At 29.5% G+C, this 21,952-nt stretch overlaps 3 protein-coding genes across 4 annotated transcripts in view; all 3 read right to left on the bottom strand.

Annotated features, from left to right (window-relative positions):
* Positions 1 to 233: 233 nt before the first annotated feature.
* Positions 234 to 9,576, bottom strand: LOC101506199 (6-phosphofructo-2-kinase/fructose-2,6-bisphosphatase-like). Of its 2 annotated transcripts, none has more exons than XM_004500227.4 (23): positions 9,191 to 9,576; positions 9,045 to 9,108; positions 7,302 to 7,597; positions 6,502 to 6,657; positions 6,140 to 6,349; positions 5,487 to 5,582; positions 5,147 to 5,245; positions 5,004 to 5,033; positions 4,651 to 4,704; positions 3,958 to 4,011; positions 3,799 to 3,876; positions 3,606 to 3,697; positions 3,468 to 3,525; positions 3,163 to 3,237; positions 2,897 to 2,944; positions 2,446 to 2,543; positions 2,242 to 2,317; positions 2,025 to 2,087; positions 1,793 to 1,899; positions 1,418 to 1,486; positions 1,266 to 1,329; positions 1,104 to 1,169; positions 234 to 675 (listed from the first exon to the last, which is right to left on the bottom strand). In XM_004500227.4, exons 1-23 carry the CDS (start codon positions 9,392 to 9,394, stop codon positions 598 to 600), a joined length of 2,235 nt encoding a protein of 744 aa, XP_004500284.1. In that variant the 5' UTR covers positions 9,395 to 9,576; the 3' UTR covers positions 234 to 597. The 2 variants fall into 2 exon arrangements, with proteins under 2 accessions (XP_004500284.1, XP_012571333.1); XM_012715879.3 differs by having other exon boundaries at positions 1,808 to 1,899; positions 9,191 to 9,572.
* Positions 9,577 to 11,309: 1,733 nt separating this feature from the next.
* On the bottom strand, positions 11,310 to 15,145 carry LOC101505683 (uncharacterized). The gene is made up of 3 exons (XM_012715833.3): positions 14,993 to 15,145; positions 13,282 to 13,612; positions 11,310 to 11,593 (listed from the first exon to the last, which is right to left on the bottom strand). Exons 2-3 carry the CDS (start codon positions 13,608 to 13,610, stop codon positions 11,584 to 11,586), a joined length of 339 nt encoding a protein of 112 aa, XP_012571287.1. The 5' UTR covers positions 13,611 to 13,612; positions 14,993 to 15,145; the 3' UTR covers positions 11,310 to 11,583.
* A 5,814-nt stretch (positions 15,146 to 20,959) lies between these two features.
* LOC101505351 (clathrin heavy chain 1) overlaps positions 20,960 to 21,952 on the bottom strand; it is an 11,206-nt gene continuing 10,213 nt past the window's right edge. The window contains exons 28-30 of the mRNA XM_073368480.1: positions 21,844 to 21,952; positions 21,641 to 21,751; positions 20,960 to 21,556 (exon numbers count right to left, since the gene is read on the bottom strand). The exon at positions 21,844 to 21,952 is cut by the window's right edge and continues 14 nt beyond it. Coding sequence (XP_073224581.1) covers positions 21,401 to 21,556; positions 21,641 to 21,751; positions 21,844 to 21,952 — 376 coding nt within the window. The 3' untranslated portion in view covers positions 20,960 to 21,400. The remainder of the gene's footprint in view (positions 21,557 to 21,640; positions 21,752 to 21,843) is intronic.

The following is a 21,952-nucleotide window of genomic DNA, read 5'->3' as shown; positions in this document are numbered from 1 at the left end:
TAAGTTTTTTAATTTTTTAAGGGTAGACTAATATATTTTAATTCTATTGGAGGTCTAGATTTCAGGTTAAAAAAATGTTATATTTTAATTTTATTCAGATTAGTCTAAATTATTAAGTGTAATTATTTAATTAATTTTTATTTCACCTAATTAATTTTGTAAGGGACTATTTTAAAATAAAATTATATTTGCAACAATATAAATCAAACAAAAAAAATTTACGAGAACCAAAATAAAATAAAATAAATATTATAATTGAAAGAGACAAATACATATTTAAACCTCTAATATTTTATCGACGTGACAAATTGTTATTAGTTGTCGTAATAAAACAATTTTAAACTAACAATGTATCTCGTTTAAATCCTATTTCTATAAGACCTTTAAATCCTATTTCTATAAGAGACTTTATTTACACTTGAAATGAAATAACATTGAATTTGAAGAGCGTGACTTCCCCTTCAGTATGGTAATTTTTTACAATGTAGTCCATTTATGGGAATATTACATTTTGTTAATAAATTGAAATTGTAAGAATGGATGATAATTGGTTTATTAAGTCACACTATTAGCAACATAATTTTTCATCAAATAATTTCAATCCATCAGTTTGTACCTTTTCTCTTGGACACCTGTAACTCCCATTTGTATCTCTATTATGGTATGAAGTGGCATCTGGAAATAATCACAAATCTCACATTAGATTACTTCATTTCATATTCATAATTAATCATTAAAAGTGCTTATTTCTCCAAATGACATGATGAATCCAAAAAAATTTGTTCACAGAATTTTTTTATGGCAAAGGAATGAAACCAGACAAACATGCAAAAACATCATAATACTGGAAGAGATCTCAATCAGGTTGACATCTCAGCCATTAACAATCATATTATTAGAATAAAGAAAAACAAATATTCACGGGCGACATGAACCGGCTCATATTTTAAAAATTAAACTGAGTATGAATTGGTGAAAACATTAGTACACATTTAATTTTATTGGTTTACATTTCAATCCATAAAGGTCCATTAAGCAAGAACCTAATCTAAGTTATACCATAAGGTGACAAAGATGAAGTAAAATATGAAACAACAAACTACCTCTATATGTGGAACTTCTTTCAAAGGCCTGTCAGCAAAATAAGCATATAATGCCCTCAAAACTGCCTGAAATGAGAAAATTATGGAAGAATCTCAAGATTAGAACTAGTCAACCATAGAGCCTTTATAAGCATAGATTTAGCTTAATGTCTTGTGTACAACCTGGTGAGATATCACTACAACAGGAGCTCGCTGTCGCTCAAGCTCAATAATTACAGGTTCTAACCTGTATTTTTATCAATAAAAAGTTAGCTATATATTAAACAAGTTGAATTCTGGAGTTAAATAATGTTTATAAGATAAAATGTATCAACCTTTGAATAACATCCAAATAAGACTCCCCGCGGGGATATCGATACCTAAGCTTGTCCTTCTTGCGGGATCTACAATAAGGGAAAGGAAAATTAACTATGGCATTTAAATAGCATCCCATATATTAACAGGGGTTGAGTCTAATGGAAGGAGTTAGTCTCCCACAATGTGGCAAACTACGGTTCGAATCCCAACTGAGAGAAGTGTTCACATTTAGTGTCCGACAGTGCCTCAAACATGATTACCTCTAGTTGAGTGAACCTATAGAAAAAAAAAAAATAGCATTCCTGGTGCCCTAAAAAAAGTTCCACACACTGTTGCATTTTTATCTGATATTCAAGTTACATTCAACTTTGCAAGTGAGAGAGAGGTTTTACAAATTTGCGACATACTCATACTCCTCGGGCATGTTTTTCTTGATTTCTTCGTATGTCATACCATCGCAAACCCCGGCATTTATCTCATCAAGCGCACGCCATTGTATCTAACAAAAACATAAAGATTGTAAGTGCAGGAACACAATAATGTGTAAAATTTTCAACCCATTTTTTCTGACATGAATCACATGTCTGCATGCAAAGCAACCATAGGCAAAAGGATGGTACTAACCTTGGGAAATCCAACAATTGGAGTTGCGGTCAAAATGGTTCGCTGCAGTGTACTAGTCCATATCTAAGATCACCAGTTACAAATATCACAAACCACTCACCACTTCAATATTTGTTAATATTTACTTGGACCATATCTCTAGTGAGTCGATGTGAGATCTTGACATTTCCTAAGGTAAAAAGCCAGCAACTGAATCTATACAATTAAAAAATCTTACAGAAGCAGCCCGATCTGATTTGAGACGCTTTCCCACAAAGTTTGCAAGCTTCTTTGAATAAAGTTCTCCACGCTCGCTGTTATAACACACGTCTCGCACAGTGTTATAGTTTGTTGGCTAAATAATGAAAGCAATTCACAACATACCAGATATCACATTGAAAAAGGAGAGTAAAGAAGCAATCGTTCAATTATAAGAACATACCTTATTGCAGTATCTCCTCCGATTCTGCCTCTCACATTATCCTGACTTTCTCCATGCCGAGTAAGTAATATTGGGCGAGGTGTAAGATGTGTATTTACCTGAAAACGAATTTACATAGAAACATATGAACATGATAAAAACAATTTTTTTTTGTTTTTAACGTTTCACAAATAATTCAGAAAACAAAGCAGAAGTTGTACTTTTGTAAATTAAATTAAAAGTAAAAGTAAGAAATGTAAAAAGAAAACATTTTCCAGACCAAGCAGGCCAGAAGAATTGTGAATTTTTTTACTTCCAAAAAGTCCTAGCAGACATTTCTTTCCTGAAGGCCATTAGAAAAGCACACTTGTGCATTTCATTGTACAAGGAGGTCAATCCAATCTTAATATGATGCAATATGTGAGAGTAGTAAGAAACTTCATGATAAAAGATAAGGTTTAGAGAAGCTTACCAGGAAAAAGACAATTCGTCCGGGAAGGTAGCCACTGATATTATTTACCTGAACCACAGGTAAAACACATCCAAAACACTCAACTACTACATTTTAACATTCTTATTACAACCAACAATAAACAACACATCTTATACAGTTATACTAGTCAAATCAGATTTCTTATTCGAAATTATTTCACTCTATCACCTTTCAAAAATCAAACTACAGTTTCCATAAAATGAGCTATGTAAAGGGGTAATAATGTTGATTTGGGCTGAACTTACTTGTATCTGTCCACCATGTCCACTGACCATATCAATCATTTTTATGTAAGATCCTTCTCCTACTGGCTCATAATCCTGTTAATACAAACTCAACGTTATTATAGGAAAAATCTCATCTAGAACAATTGTGAAATTATCCATAATGTATTAGCTCAATGGTAAGAGTTTGACTTTGTAACCTCAAAGAATAGAGTTCAAATCCCCTTGAGGACGGTTATAAAATGGCTACTAGGGGAACTTTAATTAATAATAGTTTGCCCATTCCCCAATTTTTCATGAAATCCGAAAGTACATTTAAAACTTGCCTTCTCATAATTTGCCAGACGAGTTTTAAAGTCTTGCAATCCAGCCTCAAAATCTGGCCTGCAAATGGAAGTTAATTGCATATGTATCCACATAGTAATCATTAATATGATGTCACTGGTTTTAAAAGAAAGCATTACTCTTCTGCATAGTCAGGACTTTGCTGAATTTTAAGACGAATATTCCTCTCGATTATGCTTACATCATTACATATTGTTTCCAGGAAGATAATCTGCAACGAAAACACAAAGATGGTTCTAATGAGTTCAAAGTAAAAAATATTACTTTTATATCATACACTTAACCATGCTCATCCATGACTAATGAGACTACCTTGCATTTTCCCTCGGCCAGTTTCATCAGCATGTTTCTTCGTCTCTTGCTACTGTTTGTGGCATCAAATATCCCAACCTAAACCAAAATTAAACCTTATACGAAATCTCACGAAAGAAGGCATAAAAGTAACAAAACTACTAACAAAATTGAACTTACCTGGCCACCTTCTTGCATCCAAGATAACATATCTTCAAATGCCAGTGCTGCTACCTAGTGGCAGGTGATATATTAAAACTATGTACACAGAGAAAGGTCAACATGGTGTCAACATTATCAGAAACATCCATTATAAATGAAATATTAAATGCAGGATTCTATTCAAGATTAAAATAGTCTTAACAGGTTATGCCAATAAATGTAATTTTTTGTTTCACTTTCTATTCTACATTTGCTGGGTGCTGTTACTTCCAACTAACACAATCATTCAAAATGTTGCTTCTATACTATAATTAATTCTATCCAATTCATTTAACATTATAAGATTAATCAGTTTTTGAGAGACCAAAGGATTGTTAAACTATGCCAATCCGTGTCTCTCACTATCCTCTGCCCAATCCTTTTTTAGTTCTTGCACCATGCTATCATGATTCAGAACCAAAATATTTAGTAAGGTTTACTTGAAATACTAAATGATGAAACAATTCTTGTTAAATGATACAAGTCTAAGGAAATAAGATAGTCCATCAAATGGAATAAGATTCAACAAATTATACAAGCATTGCCATCAGAGTTCACCTAAAATGCAAGCTAGAAATATATTTGGCGTCTCAAATACTCGGTTAATCTAATCAAATTAAATAATAATTATAATTATAACAACAACAACAACAAAGATCAAAACTAAACTACCTCATTACGTGCCTCCATGCCTTCTGGATTGTCAGCTCGAAAGAAATCAGCACACTGCAAAGACAAAAATGAAATGAATAAAGATTACCCAAGAAAACATGACAGGCTGGTGCTTCGCCGTAATACAACTAACATTTCAGAATGGAATCAAGTGTCTACCGTATCATTTTCATGCGGCAATACAACATCTAACAAACGATATAATTAACGGCAAGAGAAACAAAATCACAGACAACAATCTTCGGCAATCATGATAACTTTTGTATTATTAAATAGTATATAATGTAGTCATGCAGATAACCATTAAATAAGAAGGCATAAAGCATTTAGCAGATTCATGTAATGAAGCATACCTGATTAGCTCCATGCTTAAGGCGACGATACTGCAACATCCAAAAGTAAGCGAGTTAATCTTCAAACTCGACATATTACCAATTTTCCACTAAGTACAAGCATATCAATTATAAAGAAAAAAGGTGTTTAGAATGCAAACAACCTTCCCAACATTGAAGTGTTTAGTATCATGACCTAACCAACGAAGATATCTTGTAAGTTTAGCCGCAGTAAAAGTTTTACCTCGAGCTGGAAGACCCACCTACATACAAGAAACTACTTAGAAATTACAATAAATTACTTTCATAGACTTATATATACTAAATTAGTAAAACTACAAATAGAAATATGACATTTTTTCCAGGCAATTACAACTTTCAATATATATTTGTGCATTTTGAATCACAACTAATTTCTACTAGAACTCCAATTTAAAAAACTAAATAAAAATACAAATTTAAGTGTTCCAAAATTATAAATTATTCGTCATGCTAGAATAGTACCAGGACAATTGCCAAATGTCTGTCCTCCTTCAGACCCAACATCTGATCAGCAACAGCTGCAGCTGCAACAGCTCCAGCAGCAGCAGGCATTGAATTCTACAAATAAAATAGCAAGAAGACAAGCAATTATTTGCAAATAACCTCACTTAACATAATACTCTATCCGTCTCATATTGAGTGTCGCATTAGCAAAAGAAAAATGTCCCAAAATAAATGTCACTTTATGATTTAATGTAACATTAATAATTTCATTCCAATTCTACCCTCAAATTAAGAGAGCTACTTTTAACCCCCTCCTATGTTTCTAAAAAACCATACCCCGTCAGGAAGTACACATCCAAAGGGCAAAAAAACTGTTTTCTTCGAATTTGTACTTCCGAAGTGTATGTGGAGGGGGGAAAAGAAGCTATCCAAATTAGTACTATGTTCATCACTCCCAAATTCATTATACTTCACTTTGCACTTTTTATGAAAAATGTTAACAGCCTAGTTAATAAGAATAATTTTGTAAAATTGTTACACTCTTCTATTTATTTACAACTTTTTAAAATTTGTTTCAAATAAATGACACTTAATATAGGACAGAGGAAGTATAAGTTAGTTCACATGCAATGAATTTAATTAAAGAGGAAATGGAAATCGTTTGTACAAACCTTGGTAGTAGTCTCCAAATTAAGACCAGTGGAGAAAATATTTGAACTAGAAGATTTTACAAGTCTAGGAGATCCAACACCTCTATCAACAAAAAGTCCCCTCTGACTATCTTGCTTTTGCAGAGGCGAAAACGTTCCCACCGATTTGGATTCAACCATTCTAGAACTTTGAAACGCCTTAGATGAATCTGGCACAACAACCTCCATTCCCTGATACGAACATCAACATAACCAATCAGCATACTTTCTATGTCTTTCCGCTTAGCACCAGGAAGTGGCATTTTCATGTTAAACATTCTAATAGTCCATGTAGAAATAATAATCATGGTCATAATTTTAAAATGTGAATTTGAATGTTAAACCTTGTTGGAATATGAAGTTCCGCCAGATCCACTAATTAGTGACCGCGGATTTTCTGTCATGTTAGCTGCATATACAAGGCCTGAATTTGCAGAGGTTGATGGAGCTGGGACAACATAGTGCTCAAGATCAAGTTCCAAACCTGCAGAAGAACCATTCTAAACAACAAAATAAAGTATTCTTAAATCACTTGAACCTTGAAAATAGGTGTTTCACATAATATAAAATTAGAAACAAGTTGTATAATACTACCTCCGTCCCTAAATATAGGATCCTCTTGAGATTTTTCCTTGTCCTTTTTTATAAGACACCTTGTCAATTTTTTAACTACATAAATTATTTCTTTACTTACTTACCCCGAACCATGTTACATCTTTTTCTGCAATCTGTAATAAATACTACAATAAAACTACAAACTAACTAACTCTCTCTCTCTCTCTCTCTCTCTCTCTCTCTCTCTCTCTCTCTCTCTCTCTCTTTCTTCAAGGATAAACTAGTAAAACAATTTAAATTACCAACAAATTTAATGCTACAATCAAGTAATCAACTTTCAAATTTCCCGTGATTTAACCGACAGAGTGTTATATATAGGGACAGAGGTAGTATAAGGATTGCATTCAAAAAAATTCACAATAACTGTTTCACAAAATAAGAAGGATTGCATTTCAAACAAGTTGCATAATATGAAATCTGTAACAGACGAAACACCTTCATTAAACGAGGATAGAAATTTCAAAATATCATTACAATATCTTTCAAGAGTAAAAAAGGAACAGAAAGGAGACTGGAAGTTTGGCCTTACCTCACCACCTGTCTGAGGTGCTGGGTTTATGCTGACATCAGGAATCCAACGTGCGGCCGAAGGACGGAAATTCTCCTGATAAGCCCTCCAACTAGCTGCAAGGTCAAAGGGAGAAACCCTGTCTGCTTTAGCAAATACTTGATACTCAAGAATCTCGCCACTGTCAAGCCTAAACAATGCAAGTCTGGCATCCTCCCCCAATGCTCCTCCAATAAGTAGGCGGCTAGGACCCTCCTCAACAAAACAATGTGCATCACTGTGCTTAGGTTTCAATAGGAATTTGAAATCCAAAGTTTCTGAATATACCAAATCAAGAAATCAATCAGCTCCATAAACGATACACCCCTTCAATGATTATCACAATTTTTATATCCTAAGTCCAAACTTCACTCATTTCACAAAAATTCCATGTCAACCTAATACCGGACTCTCAACCCCAAATCTAACCTCAGGATCTCTAGACATTATCCACTATTGACCGTACTTTTGTGACGTCATTAAGAAAGGTGATGGAGATAAGTATTATGAGGTGTCCAAGTCCCACATCAAGTAGTATGGGAAACTCAGTGGAGCATTTAAGTGTTTGGTTCTTCTCTCTTTAAAGCTAGCTTTTAAGGGAGGATTCTCCAAGTTCATTAATACTTATCAAAAGAGAAAAAACCCAGTTTGAATTAACTTCAAACTTATAGCATTGTTAATTAAGTTTATCCTATACTTAAAACATAACCAAATAGGCCCTCAACATTATAGCAAGAGAAATGATCCCATTTGCATCAACTTCATACCTACTTACAACTAACTTCTACATTCTCAGTTAAGGTAATATGATTCTTCGGAAATGGGTCCTATCATGTGTAATTTACACATGAGAGAGTAATGTGTGATCTCTTACCATTCAAAGAGAGAGAGAAACACATGAGAAATTTTTTTGAATGATGAAATCACACATTACTCTCCGATGTAAATTACACATGAGAGGATCCATTCCCAGATTCTTTATTCATTCACTAAAGAAATGAACTGCATATGCTGATTCTATCTTATACTACAAGTTATTGCTGTAAAATATTTAAAATTAGTCAAATGCTAACTTTGAGGCACTTGTAAAAAACTAAATGTGGAAATATAATCTTGAAAGTAGTGCTTTCTAACACCCTAAAATTTTGTAAATTGATGTTTTTCACATAAAACTTATCTTAAGGATACCTTTTAGCATGACCCTTTAAAATTATTATAAGATTGATTTTAATATTTCTTTTTCAAATATGCTTATTAAGAAATTTATCCAACTGACAAGTTATTAAAAAGTATACACCTTTTGACTTGAAAAATTTGAATACTCCCTCCATCTCACATGAGTATCACTTTAACAAGAAAATTTTGTCTCAAAATAAATGTTATTCTTAATTTTCAATGTAACTTTAATAATTTTTTCCTAAGTGTACTCTTCAATTATTATTACTACATACACTATTTTCAAAGCACTAATTCTATTTTTGCATTCATAATAGAGGAAAATACACCGATAATTAATAAGGATAATTTAGTAAAATGACTCTTGACTTTTGTTTATTTTAGTCATTTTTTAATGTGTGAAAGATAGTGTGGGACAGAGAGAGAACAAATATAAAATATAAAACATAAAAACAAGTGGTTGGTGTGCACAGTGTTTTAAACTCGGGTATGGAGATTGATTCCAACAAATGAACAAGTATAGTAAAGGCTAAGAAAGGGAAGACAAACCGTGATTAGGTGGAACGACAAAGCTAAGCTCCCACATTGAAACCGATTCACGTTCCATATTAAGCTAAAAGAAAAGAAAGAAAGAATGAAAATAAAAAAGAACAGAAACCCAGAAAGAGGAAAAAGGAATGAAGATAAAAAATTACAGCTTTGGAAGGATCCCAAGAACCAACTAGAGGAAGAGAACCATAGACATGAGGAACAAGGTCACCAGTGAGTTTACGATTTTCCATTTTGAGTGAAACGTAGAGTTGTCCACCGTCTGCTGCTTGATCATCATCTTCAGTTCTATCTTTGTTTCCTTCTGAACCACCACCGTCTGTTGCTTCCTTTGACGAACCTGTTCCCATGTCTGTGTTTGTGTGATTCAGAATTATGTTTTTTGTGTCTATAGATATATGGATATGTTTTATTTCTGGTGGGTGTGAATATGTTTATGTTTATTTGGATTTTATCGTCGATGGAAATTATGGCAAATTCATATGCTGCGGATTTTCATCCACTTTAGTTTAGTACACCTTACTATAAGGAAAAACTAAATTGGCATGATTTTTATGAGTCAAAAACCAAATTCTTCTTTCCGAATTCTAAATATCGCATAAAAAATACCCTTTTAATTTTGGGGAATCACAAATTATAACGCCTTCAATAAACTATATCTTTTGTTACTTTAACGGTAAGATTAAATATATTTTTAATTTTTATAAAACTTTGATATTTGTTCTATTATTAAGTTTTTATATATTTCTAAATGATTTTTTACAGGTTTATAAGATTATAAAAAAAATTCTTTCATAAACAATGAATTTAAAATATAACTTGAAGTCTATATTTTTGTTAATTTTATTTTTAATTTTTTACATTTAATTTTGTTAAAGTTAAAAAATTCTAAATATTTTGTGAAAGATTTTTTTATAATAATTTAAATATGGTTGTAATAAATTATTCAAAAAAAATTAAAATTAAAAGACAATTAAACATATTTTATTTTAATAAAAATTAATTATATTTTAATTTTTTTTTTAAATTAAAGTGAAAGACTAAAATTTTATGATGTCTAAAAATATATTTAACGGCAATTGTATGATGTGAAATTTATACACATGAATGTATATTTATGAGATATACTTTGAGCACATAAATCAAGGAAGTCATTATTTTGAGTGATATTTTACAAAGTAAAAAATATATTAATCAATTAAGGATAAAAGTTGTATCCATATTTATTGGACATCTGTAAAAAATATTCATAGTAGAATTACTTTAATCGATACTCACAATTTCTAAATCTAATTTACATAATCACTATTTTTTTTTTATATATATTCACCAATATTTTAAACGTAGAAATGCGGAAATGATTTTCTCTGTTGATGGAGCATCCCAAACCATAATAAATGTTTCTTTCTCTCTTTTATAAAAACAAAAAAAAACAAAAACAAAAAAAACATTCCCTTTTGTGTACCAAAATAAACCATTCTCTCTTATTATTTTTCTATGGCCAAGATTAAAAGGACTCTCGATCACAAGACTACGAGAAAGGGTTCTATATATATAATCCCCAATAATATATTATATTTCATTTTTAACTCCCTTATAAAATTTCTTTGAATTAGATCTCTCTAAGATTTTTATCAACGATTTCAATCATCGCTTTTAAATAATTTCATATTTATCAATCGAATTTTTTATTGGTATAAAAATTTCTCCCACAAATATTTAAATTTTTTAACAAAAAATAATAAAAATAAATTTTTAAATATTAAAAACTTAAAAAATATATATTTAATTCATTAATTGTTAAAAAATTCTTATAATATTTTAAATATGCATGCAAAAAATTATTTAAAAATTCAAACAACATATATAGATTGATTTAAAAACAAAGATTAAAATTATTAACAGAAAATATTTAAAAAACCATTATTTGAAGACAATTTTTAAATGAATTTAAAAATGAAATATAAAAAATTTATAGACTAAAAACTTTTTAACCCTATATCTTATATAGTTTATTAAAAAAAAAATAAGCATTATACAGACATACACATACCTAAGAATAAGATACATAGATTTTTTACTAAAATATATTTCTTGAAAAATGCCGAACCCAATATTGTATTTTGAGTCAAATCTTTACCAACTCTGGAAAATTCCACATATATTGATGATGAAAGAGCAAAAGAAGTAAATAAAGAAGATTCCGCATACTGTAGTTGCTTGAAAATTCAATGAAATGCCTATAGAAAATTCCAGTTTCCATCATAGCAGAAAATTCAACATATTATTCACCCAAATTCAGGATTTAACCAAATATAAAGAACATTGTGATGCTCACATCATGAAATGCCTACTTTATTCGTCTTAATTGATTAGATTGAAACCATGCATCTCATACATAAAATCACATCTACCAAAGTACATATTACTCCATGCACAATTTGCAAGAGTGTGTTTCAACTGCTGTTGTCACCTACAAAATTACTGCATAACTGCAACTTACACCAACCATTTTTTTCTCAGTAGCAGTGCAACATTCTTAAAGACCCCTGTCATATTGCAATAGAATATATAATATAAGATATCAATGCAAATAAAAGAAAAACAAAGCAAAAATAGTTAGGGCAAAAGGAAATGAAGATAAAAAAATTTCACAGGCTGTCATGATAAAATATCAATTCAGCCCAATGTGAAGTTTTACCTAATTCCTAACACAAAAAGAAAACATACCTGCCAAGCCTCTAAAAAAATGGGGACAAGATACATATTTCCAGGTAAAATGAAGTTATTATCAAAATAAAGCTATTTACTACCCAAATTATTTATACACCTCACTGTCAAGCAGATTATTGGAGAATACTAGCAACCAATAAATGCCTCTACATTTGGTTGGAAAAGAATTTGTCCAGAAAGCTAGAGTTGAATGCTCCGTTCAATCCTTAAACTTTTAAAATAATTCAATGTCGCAAATTCGTGTCAATTTAAAACATAGCTTTATCAATAGTTTGCAAGAAAATTCTCCTACGTGCATAACAAGGTGTCACATATATAGGATATCATACTTCAAAATTAAGAAATAATTAATGAACAAATCAACTTATAAATATATCTTCTAAGCCATTATGTGGACAAATAATATTTCAACTGCCTAAGCCCATTATGTGGATAGTTTTAGTGAGAAAATATAGAAATGGGGAGGTGAGAATGTAACGTGGCAGACGAAGAGTGAGATATAATTGTGGGAACAATGAAGTTATAAGGGGGTGGAATGGAGATTGTGGGAACAATGAAGTTATAAGGGGGTGGAATGGAGAGAGTGAGGATCATTCTAGATCTTTTCGATTAGAACTTAGAGGTTGGGCAGAGTAAAAATTATCTCTTATCTGAGGAGCTTTGCTCTGGGATTACAGGAGATTATCTGATTATCTTCTGCAACAGTTCTTATTTTCAGTAAATAATGTCATTTTCAATTCTCTTTTAATTTGGGTTCCTATCATTTTACTTGCTGAAAATTGACATATCACTATGCTCAAAGATTGAATTTTTGTTATCTTGTTCGTTGTTTTGTTAAGATGGATGAATGATCTGACCATAAGAAAACGATAAAACCTCAGTTTAGGTGGTTTGGATGTTTGGACAAGACCCATAGCCATACGAGCACAGCTAAAAATTGACAAGATAGAAAATAGAGGATAGTTCAATAGCTAGAGGTAGAGGGATACCTAAAAACACTACATGTCGATGTTGCCCCAACAGGGTCTAGAAGATAAGTTTTAATTGTTGTTGTTAATCCTATTTTGTTTCTTGGAAATTCCTAAAACACCAAGATATCCTATGTGCCACACAAGACATTACTGAAAGGTATTGGGAGAAAAATCCTGGATTTACATGGAATTCTATTTATTGTCAATAATTAATCATAAGGGAACTTTGTTTGTAGTAAGAAACAAAGTAATTTCGTCATTTAAAATAATTCACACAACTGCAGGGTATTTTTTGGAATTTGACTAACATAATATATTGGTGTATATTTTGGAATTTGAAAAAAAGGGATCCAGATTCAAGGTGCATATTTTGCTACACTGAGGGATAAAAACTGGTCTTTTGTATAGGCACTGTTTACCTGATTTTTTATGATAATGGCCCCAAGTTTCTTAGCAAGGTGCGTACTATTCTATGTAAGTATGTTCTAAGGCTCTAAGGTAGACATATCAGCCTTCGATTTAGGAAATATTACCTGACTTTCTTGATCATAATGGCCTTGAGTTTCCTAGCAAGATCCTCCGATCGAAGCCTACACTCCAAGTTCTTTCGGGCTAAAACACGCTTCTCAGAGTTTTTTATATGGAATCTCTGTTCACGCTTTATCATCCTCTCGATTCCACTTGATGTCATCTTACGCTGCATCAATGCCAATGCCGCTTCCAGGTTTCCATTATAGACCTGCACTCGTATGCCTCTGCATGGCTGAAGCTGCTGCAGTTGATGATGCTGCGCATTAAAAGGTTCAGTTGCGCAACCTGACTGTCTGAATAAGCTTGATAAACGTCTGACAACTGAGTTCATATCTGGTGAAATGAACACAATTACCACTTCTGTTCCTTTTCTGAGCACAATTTACACAACAGAAAAAAATATAATTCAATTAAAAACACAAGCAAATATTGGTGCATTGTTCTTGAAACAGTTGTTCAGGAAATAGTTTTATATCTTTGATAACTATATTAGATTTGGCCAAGGAATAATCCTTCGTAAGTTGTTCCGGAAATAATAAGGTAGAATTGGAACATTATTCAGATGCTATATTGATTAAGAAAGCGCTGGACAAATTTTTTTGTTCCTCAGTCAAATTTTACTATGCTTATTACATGGTTTGTTTTTATCTGAAAAACAAAATAGAACATATATTTTCACAATCACTCAATGAGTATTTCATTATTCCTAACATACAATAGAGTTTCTAAGTAGTGATCCCATTAGGCTTTAAATTTATGCCCCCTTCACCCTTTTCTTTATCAATAGAACCACAAAGAAAACAGAAAAAATCTAAAATCTGCATTTTCAGTGTAGTAATTCACAACAATTAAATTTTCAGCAGTCATACCAAAAAAGGATTACTTCAACAACTCATATATATGAGTAAACTAGAATCTACTCCCTCTGGTCCTTTCTGATCTTTGGCTTTTGTTTCTTTCTTTTCTTTTGAAAAAAAAAATTTAAATTCATGTCATAGTGTTTTCATCCATCATATTTATTCTTTTCCCCAAGGCAGCACAATTATGTTGTCCCTCCTCGTCTTTACACTTCAGACTTACATCCCAACTAATTACTAAACCCTCCAGTGAAAGAAAGAGAGGAAGAAAAATAGCAGAAGCCTGGGACAACATTCTATATGATGAGCCCATTACAAATAAAGGTCAATAACAGATTCATAGCCCGAGAACAAAATGACAAATCAGATCAAACCTTTAACTTGAATTTAATCTCATCTCAATAAAACCACTACAACCATATAGAAAAACTTTTATGGGGTAAACAACAATTTTGGTCCCTGAACTCATGAGGCATTGTCACTATAGTCACTAAATGTATCAAAATTACAAATACATCCTAGAGTATCTCTTTGTTAGTAAAAACATTAATAATGTATTCATTATAATCAAGAATCTTTAAAAAAAATATTTGCAAGTCACGATTTCAAGGCTATAGTGCAAAAACCACATGGAAATCAATCTCAAATAAGAGAAGAAAAAAAAGTCACGATTTTTGAAAAAAAATCCATTCTCCTCCTTCACAAAATAGACAAGATGTTTGAAAAAAATCAAAATAATAGAAGAACAATAATTCAATGAAACAACACACCCAAAATAATTTCAATCAAAACAAAACTAAAATGTTCAAAATAAAAATCAAAACAAAAAATTGGATAAGGGAGAATATAAACGAACCAGAACTAAACGATTGAGAAAGAAGGAAGGACGGTGCCGGGTTGCCGGAAAATGCTGCCGGAAAGTGGAAGGTCGGTGGTTGGGTGCGGATGGTTTTGGGGATTTGGGGTTTTGGGTGAAAGGGTAGATGGAATAATAAGAGACGACAGTAAAAACAAGACACCTATTTATATGGTTTTTAGTTTTAATTTATTAAGATAAAAAATCATTTTTCAACTCTAATTTAAATGATCATGTTTTATCTAAAAAAATTATTTTTAAAGTTAAAAATCAGAAACTTGCTAAATCACAGCAAACAGATTTTAATAATTTCAATTTAGAGCAATGCGTTTCAATAGATTTAATAATAGCGGTGATTAATTTTATAAATAAATTATTATTTTAGTTCTTAAAAATATAGTAAATTATTATTCTAGTTTTTTAAAAAATAGAACGTTGTTATTTTAATTTTAATTTATATTTAAATCAGTTATTGAATAATCAACGTAGTATATGAAAGCTATAATTTATTATTATAAAAGTTTTTGAAATATACAATTTATTATTATAACAGTTTTTGAAAGATAGAATTTATTATTATAAAAGTTTTTGAAAGATACAATTTATTATTATAAAAGTCTTTTAAAGATATAATTTCCTGTCAAAATAGTTCATAACCATTGTAATGTCAATGATGAAACTATATTTTGATGATTCGAGAAATAATTTTAATTGTTGGCTGAGTTAAAGACCAAAATGACATCATCATATAATTTCATAGACTAAAATGATAGTTTAGTTTACTATTAATATTATTGTATAAATTATGTATTATAAAAAGAATTAAATATTATAAAATAACTCAATATTATAAATCTTAATTTTTACTAAATTGTTAAAATATATATAAGATTTTTAATTATTCAAAAATAATTTTATCATCGAAATTGTGATAATTATTCTATTTTAAATAAGTTTCAAAATGTCTGGAACTCAACCCATTTTCAAAGTGAGTCATTTGATCTACAATATAAATAATAAATCCTAAAATGTTCATGGGTAGACTTAATGTTTGTATAATATTGTAATCATACAAATTTGTCATAGTATCGTTTACGTGAATTAGACATTTTTTTAATAAAACTACATTTAATCTATATTTCATTGTCAATCTTTCAACGCAAATAATAGTGTTATGGGTTGCCGATCTAGGATCAAATAATATTTGCAAATCCAAGTTCTCTGTATTTTTTCAAGTGTTTAATAAAATATTTTACTAGTTCAAAACCTATATCAATAGATATGTGTTTTTTTTAGTAAACTTTTATTAAAATATTATTCAATAATATCAATGTTTTATATAATTAAATTAAAATAAGAATACAAAATTATTATTTCTATAGTAGAAAAAGAATGAGACAAATAAATGAATAGAAAAATTATTGATTGATTAGTATAAACTTGCATTGCGAGACATTTTTAATTGATTATGTATTAAAGAGACAAAGAAAAATTATAATTTAATTCAAATATTTTTACATTCAATTATTTCTTATAACAATTATTATTATTTTTTTAATCTTTTAATTTTTAAACTCTACTTGAAGAAAATATAAATAATTTTTTAATTATTTTGATAAATAAAATTTACATTAATTTTTGAATTTTTTTTGCATATTATGGTACACATATAAAACCAAAGAGCAAATATAAGTACTCTTTAATCTTGATTGGGAATTAAGTTTTGAAATTTATTTTTAAGTTATAAATTTAAGTGTTACAAATTTTAACTAAAAATAAAAAATAAAATATAATTTAATTTTTAATATTAGATAAATTAATTGTACATATTTTATATTATTTTATTAATTCATTCTGCATATATATAATAAAGTGTTTTTTTTTTACAATTAGTTAAATTTGATATGCATCGCGAAAATTCATTATCATTTATTCTTATGTATTAAGTATGACTTTTAGAGTCATGCATATCATGTGATAGCGAATATTATATATATTAGAAATTTAAAATAATTGAAAATTTGAACTTAGTTATATTAATGTATTATATATATATATTATTTATCAAGTAATATTTTTTAAATAAGTACATAAAATTTTATAACATTCAATTATTTTTGTGATAAATTATAAATTTGATTAAAAAATATTTAAAACTTAAACAATAATAATAACAATAATAATTTTTTTATATTTTCTTTTTCTTTTTTTATTATTTTTTTTATACATACATAAAAAGAATAAAAATGTCGTGCGAATGTACATGCGAACAAATACACATGCACGTACGTAATTTTTTTATATTAAAATAAAAATTGATTATCCAAAATAAAAATTAATTATCCACTTAATATTTATACATAGTATCAAAATAAATGAGTATCTCTTTGATAATTAGTAAAAAAATATAAAGTAGAGATCAAAATAATTAATAAAAAATATTTAAATATATTTTTGACTAAATACCACCCGTGATCCTTTAATTTAATTTCGATTAACGACTTAGTTATTTATTTTGTTACTTCCCGTTTTGGTCCTTTATATATTTAAGTAATTTCAACGTTACCCTTTAAGTGGGGTTCCGTTAAGAAAAAGTTAAAAAACTCCTCCTCCGTTCTCTTTTCATTTGGGTTTTCTCTCACATTTCTCTTTATGTTGTTTGGCTTCTCTTCTCATCTCCCTTCTCCCTCAACAAATTGAAGTTATAATAAGTATTAAAATTTAAAAACCAATGACCATCTTGTGATTATTGTTCAACCTCCAAAGTAAATTAGGTTCAATCTATATAAAATTATGAAAATAATCAATCTTAAGCCAAACTCATAACGTTCTTTTTATGAGCAATCAGTGGAAAAATAAAATCATAATATCACATCAGAGCATAGATGTGCATGGAGTGTCAATAGCCCAATTCTCAAATGCTTCAATATGATCGAAGAACCATGTTTTGCAGGTTCTATACATCAGCCCTTGACAAAAGCAAGCAAAGGAGATCTAAAAATATACTTGTGCCATGATTTCATCACCCTGGTCAACGAAGGAAACCTTTGTAGGCTTATCAACTCCGAAAACAATGGAAGGGAGGGGAGAAGGGAAATGAGTTATTTCTTTGGGGATTTAGAAATTTGGAGAAGTAAGATGATAAGATAAACCAAATAACATAAAAGAGAAATGTGAGAGAAAACCCAAATGAAGAGAAAACGGAGGAAGAATTTTTTAATTTTTTCTTAACGGAACCCCACTTAAAGATAACGCTGAAATTATTTAAAAACATAAAGGACCAATACGTGAAGAAAAAAAAAAGATAAAAATCGTTAACCGAAATTAAGTTAAGAGACCATGGGTGTATTTAGCCTATATTTTTTGTAATTTTGATAACTGAGGAATTAGCCTTAATCTTACTAGTAGTATATAGTATTGTGATAGAGGATTAGAATCTCATCTCATCTCTTTGTTTTTTGTTTTTTTATATCTCAAACAAATATAATTAGGTTTGGAATTGTTATTAGTATCATAAAATTAAATAATATATATATATATATATATATATATAATAAATAGAATTTATTTACTATTTTTTGCCAAATAAAATACTATAGAATTGTTCGAATCTCGATTAAGAAAAATACTTTTATTTTGTGTTTGATACATTTCGAATAAAATTATCTCTAATGAAGACAACATACGAAGATAAATAAAAATACTATATAGTTATAAATATTGAATTTATCTTTATTTAATCATAATAACTGTTATTAATAAAAAATACATGAATAAATATTATTAAATATTGTTTTTCTCTTTGCTGCGATGTGATGGTTCGTTTTCATTATGTCTACTGCACTTCCAGGAGAATTATTTTGATCTCAAGTTTTGGTTCAAGTCTTCCACCAATTGTTATCTTAGTGTGTCTTCTCTATCAAGTGTCTCTGACCTTTATATCTTAATCATTAATGTAATCAGAGATAGTCTGGAGGATGAGCGATACAACTATCGCCCGACCTCCTTTTTTTTAAAGGCACCAAAATTATTATTTTTCTTTAATAATTAGTAGTATCACATGTAAGTTTTGTTGGTGAACAATTTACTCAATCTACTCCATTAAACATTTATGACACAGGAACATGAAATTGTATTAGTTATTGAGTAAATTCAAAAAATAAATAACTTACTAAAGAAAAGTTTTAATGATTTGAAACGTATTTATGAAAGATTTAAATAATATGATGCACACATGATTTTCACGAGTAAACGAATTAACTTACAAATAAATTTTAGAAAAATATTAACAATTGATAAATATTTTCAAGAGCTTACAAGAAAAGAAAAAATATTGAAAAAATATTTTAATTAACATAATTATGTGTTTAGATATCTTGCTAAACAAAATGAAAATATATTTCTTTTAAATTAAAATTGTTAAAATTATTTGCAATAATATATTACAAAATAGATTAATTAGTTTCACTTTGATTTATATAGAAAATATTTATTTAAAAGGAAATTTCTCATTAAAAATTTTTTCAACAAAAAAAATAATGCAAAAAGAATTATATCAATAGTTATAAGAGTACAATTTTATTGATGCTTTCAGGGCACCTAAATTCTCAGAACCAGTCCTTGGTGTAATAAGCTATTTGATTCAACTATTTATTTGTGCTTACTACAATGATTTTGTTAAACCATATTTTATAAATATAATTTTGTCTATAAGTATGGAATGTAGTGTTTGAACTTATGAATGCCAATCCATATGTAATAGGAGTAGTATTTGACAATCACATTTGGTGTCTCATAAAAAATAAAACAAAAGACAATCACATTTCATGTTGTAATAAGTAACTATTATCTGCTTCAAAAAAAAGAAGTTATTATTATAATTTATTATAGGAGCTCTCTCAAATTTCATTAGTAAGAGGTAATGACTAGAGAAAACAAATATGACCATAGTATTGAGTATTGATGGAATTTTATTTTATTTTACTAGGAATATTGATGGAATTAAAAGTGACTATTGACATGTTTTTTTAAAGATACTAATAGTAAATACCAAATTTTCATTTGATAAAATTCTGAGTGAATTCAAAAAATTATAAATTTTCTTTTTAATTACTTTCAACCAAAATTTAATTTGCATAGAGTAGTAATATTCAACTATTTTATATTATATATATATATATATATATATATATATATATATATGAAGGAGAGAGCTGTTAATAAAGTCTTAAAGTCTTAAACTCCTTTCAAAATTATCATACTTAGCCTATAATATTAGATTCTCTATTAAAATAAATTTTTAAGGCCTCGGTTCATTATTTTTTGTGAGCTTAAGTGAAAGATTCATAGACCAAATATTTTGTTAATTGAAATATTTTAAAAAAAAAATTTCAAAATTCATTTTTCTTAAAAAAAATATCAGAAAAGTTTCTCAAGAAAATCTAAATATTTTTTCTTGAATTTTTTTTTTAAATTATTTATTTCTCAAAAAATTGAGTAAAATAAAAAATTATTTTTCTTGCATAAGGGTAATGAGACTCAAACTAGGTTCACGTGCTTGATGGAGAAACCTTTCAACATGAATCTTGTTCCAGAATCGGTATGTGATTAAGAGTTGATCAAAGATGCTTTGTCAGAGGCTAGAACGGATTGGTGTCAAAATCGCTTCCAAGTCACAGAATGTGAAGCTTGAATTGTTGCAATCACTCCAATGGATTATGACTACTAATCTCACAAGTTTAATTGAATCAATTAAATTTAAACAGAAATTTCTTAAGATCACACTCGCATCCTACAGCAATTCAACTGATTTAACGGTGTTTAATATCTGCATTATTACGCCAAACTGAGATTCTTAATGGTATACGTAGTTTTATCATGTATAATGATGCAAATTGAGATTTCAAGTGCTGAAACTAAAATAGAAAATACGGAACATCCAAGACTTATGCAAAAGAAACTGCCAGATAATAATAAGGGGCCAATTTTAATATTAGATGGAATAATATATGTACCAAGAAAGAATAAATTTTTCAAGTCCTAACCAAAATACATTTTATGATTACACAACTATGAAACCAAATTAATAATAATTGAAGAAAATCTATACACGCCGCAACCAAGCCAAAGCCTCAAAAAGATACAACCAGGATTATTAACCACCCAGGCTGTTACAAGAATGACCAAACAACCAAATAGAAAGAAACCAAAAGCAATCAGAACTCAAAACTTTCAATGCTGCAATCATTGGGTAGTACCAGGCTAGAAGGCAGATGTTTGGTTGCCACCATGCCAAATTCTTTAACCCTAATGAAGTCATCTTGAATGCAAAAATGAAAGATTCTAAACTATCCAGCTTCACCAGTAATATTAATGCCAAAATTCTCTTCTCTGTTGTCAATTGGGAGATCAGTAGCCCATTGGAGGCAACCCGAAAGGAGGCATTGGTGGCATCCCCATTCCACCCATAGGCGGTTGTGGTGGGGGAGGGGCATACCCTCCTCCTCCCATTCCTGGCATCGGTGGTGCTGGCAAAGCAAGTGGGAGCAACTGGGCGTACATATTCTGGAGATCATTGAAAACATTGTTAGTCTGATAATCAAACAAGATACAACCAATTTCCATATACGAGGAAATTTGTTAAGGTACCTGCTGAGCAATTACATCTTTCTCCTCCTTCTCCTTAGCTTTCTCCTCATTTTGTGCTTCAATTCTGTCCTTGATAAGCTCATCTACCTTGCTTGTATACTCTCGGATAAACTTTAAAGAATTTTAAGAACAGATAGTTAAAAACAAAATAAGAGTTTGTTAATATACTTAATTAATTAAAAGATTCCCAAACAAAAACATACTTGTAAGAGATATGGGAAAGAGAAATCAATCATGTTGTTCATCCAAGCCAGCTCAAGAGCAACATCTGGCCGTATAATATCATAGCAGACAAAGAGACATGATGCAAAA

Source organism: Cicer arietinum, chromosome 5 (genome assembly GCF_000331145.2).
Source record: "Cicer arietinum cultivar CDC Frontier isolate Library 1 chromosome 5, Cicar.CDCFrontier_v2.0, whole genome shotgun sequence".
NCBI lineage: Eukaryota > Viridiplantae > Streptophyta > Magnoliopsida > Fabales > Fabaceae > Cicer > Cicer arietinum.
The sequence above is the reverse complement of the archived record's forward strand: the minus strand, read 5'-3'. Positions and strand labels throughout refer to the sequence as shown.

What these genes read in the sequence shown, in the direction of transcription:
- LOC101506199 (XM_004500227.4), bottom strand. Translation starts at nt 9,394, where the DNA reads ATGGGAACAGGTTCGTCAAAGGAAGCAACAGACGGTGGTGGTTCAGAA. An exon ending in CTTGGGATCCTTCCAAAGCT is followed by an intron (nt 9,109 to 9,190) that starts GTAATTTTTTAT and finishes CTTTTCTTTTAG; the next exon opens with CTTAATATGGAACGTGAATC. An exon ending in TGTCGTTCCACCTAATCACG is followed by an intron (nt 7,598 to 9,044) that starts GTTTGTCTTCCC and finishes TGGTATATTCAG; the next exon opens with AAACTTTGGATTTCAAATTC.
- LOC101505683 (XM_012715833.3), bottom strand. Translation starts at nt 13,610, where the DNA reads ATGAACTCAGTTGTCAGACGTTTATCAAGCTTATTCAGACAGTCAGGT.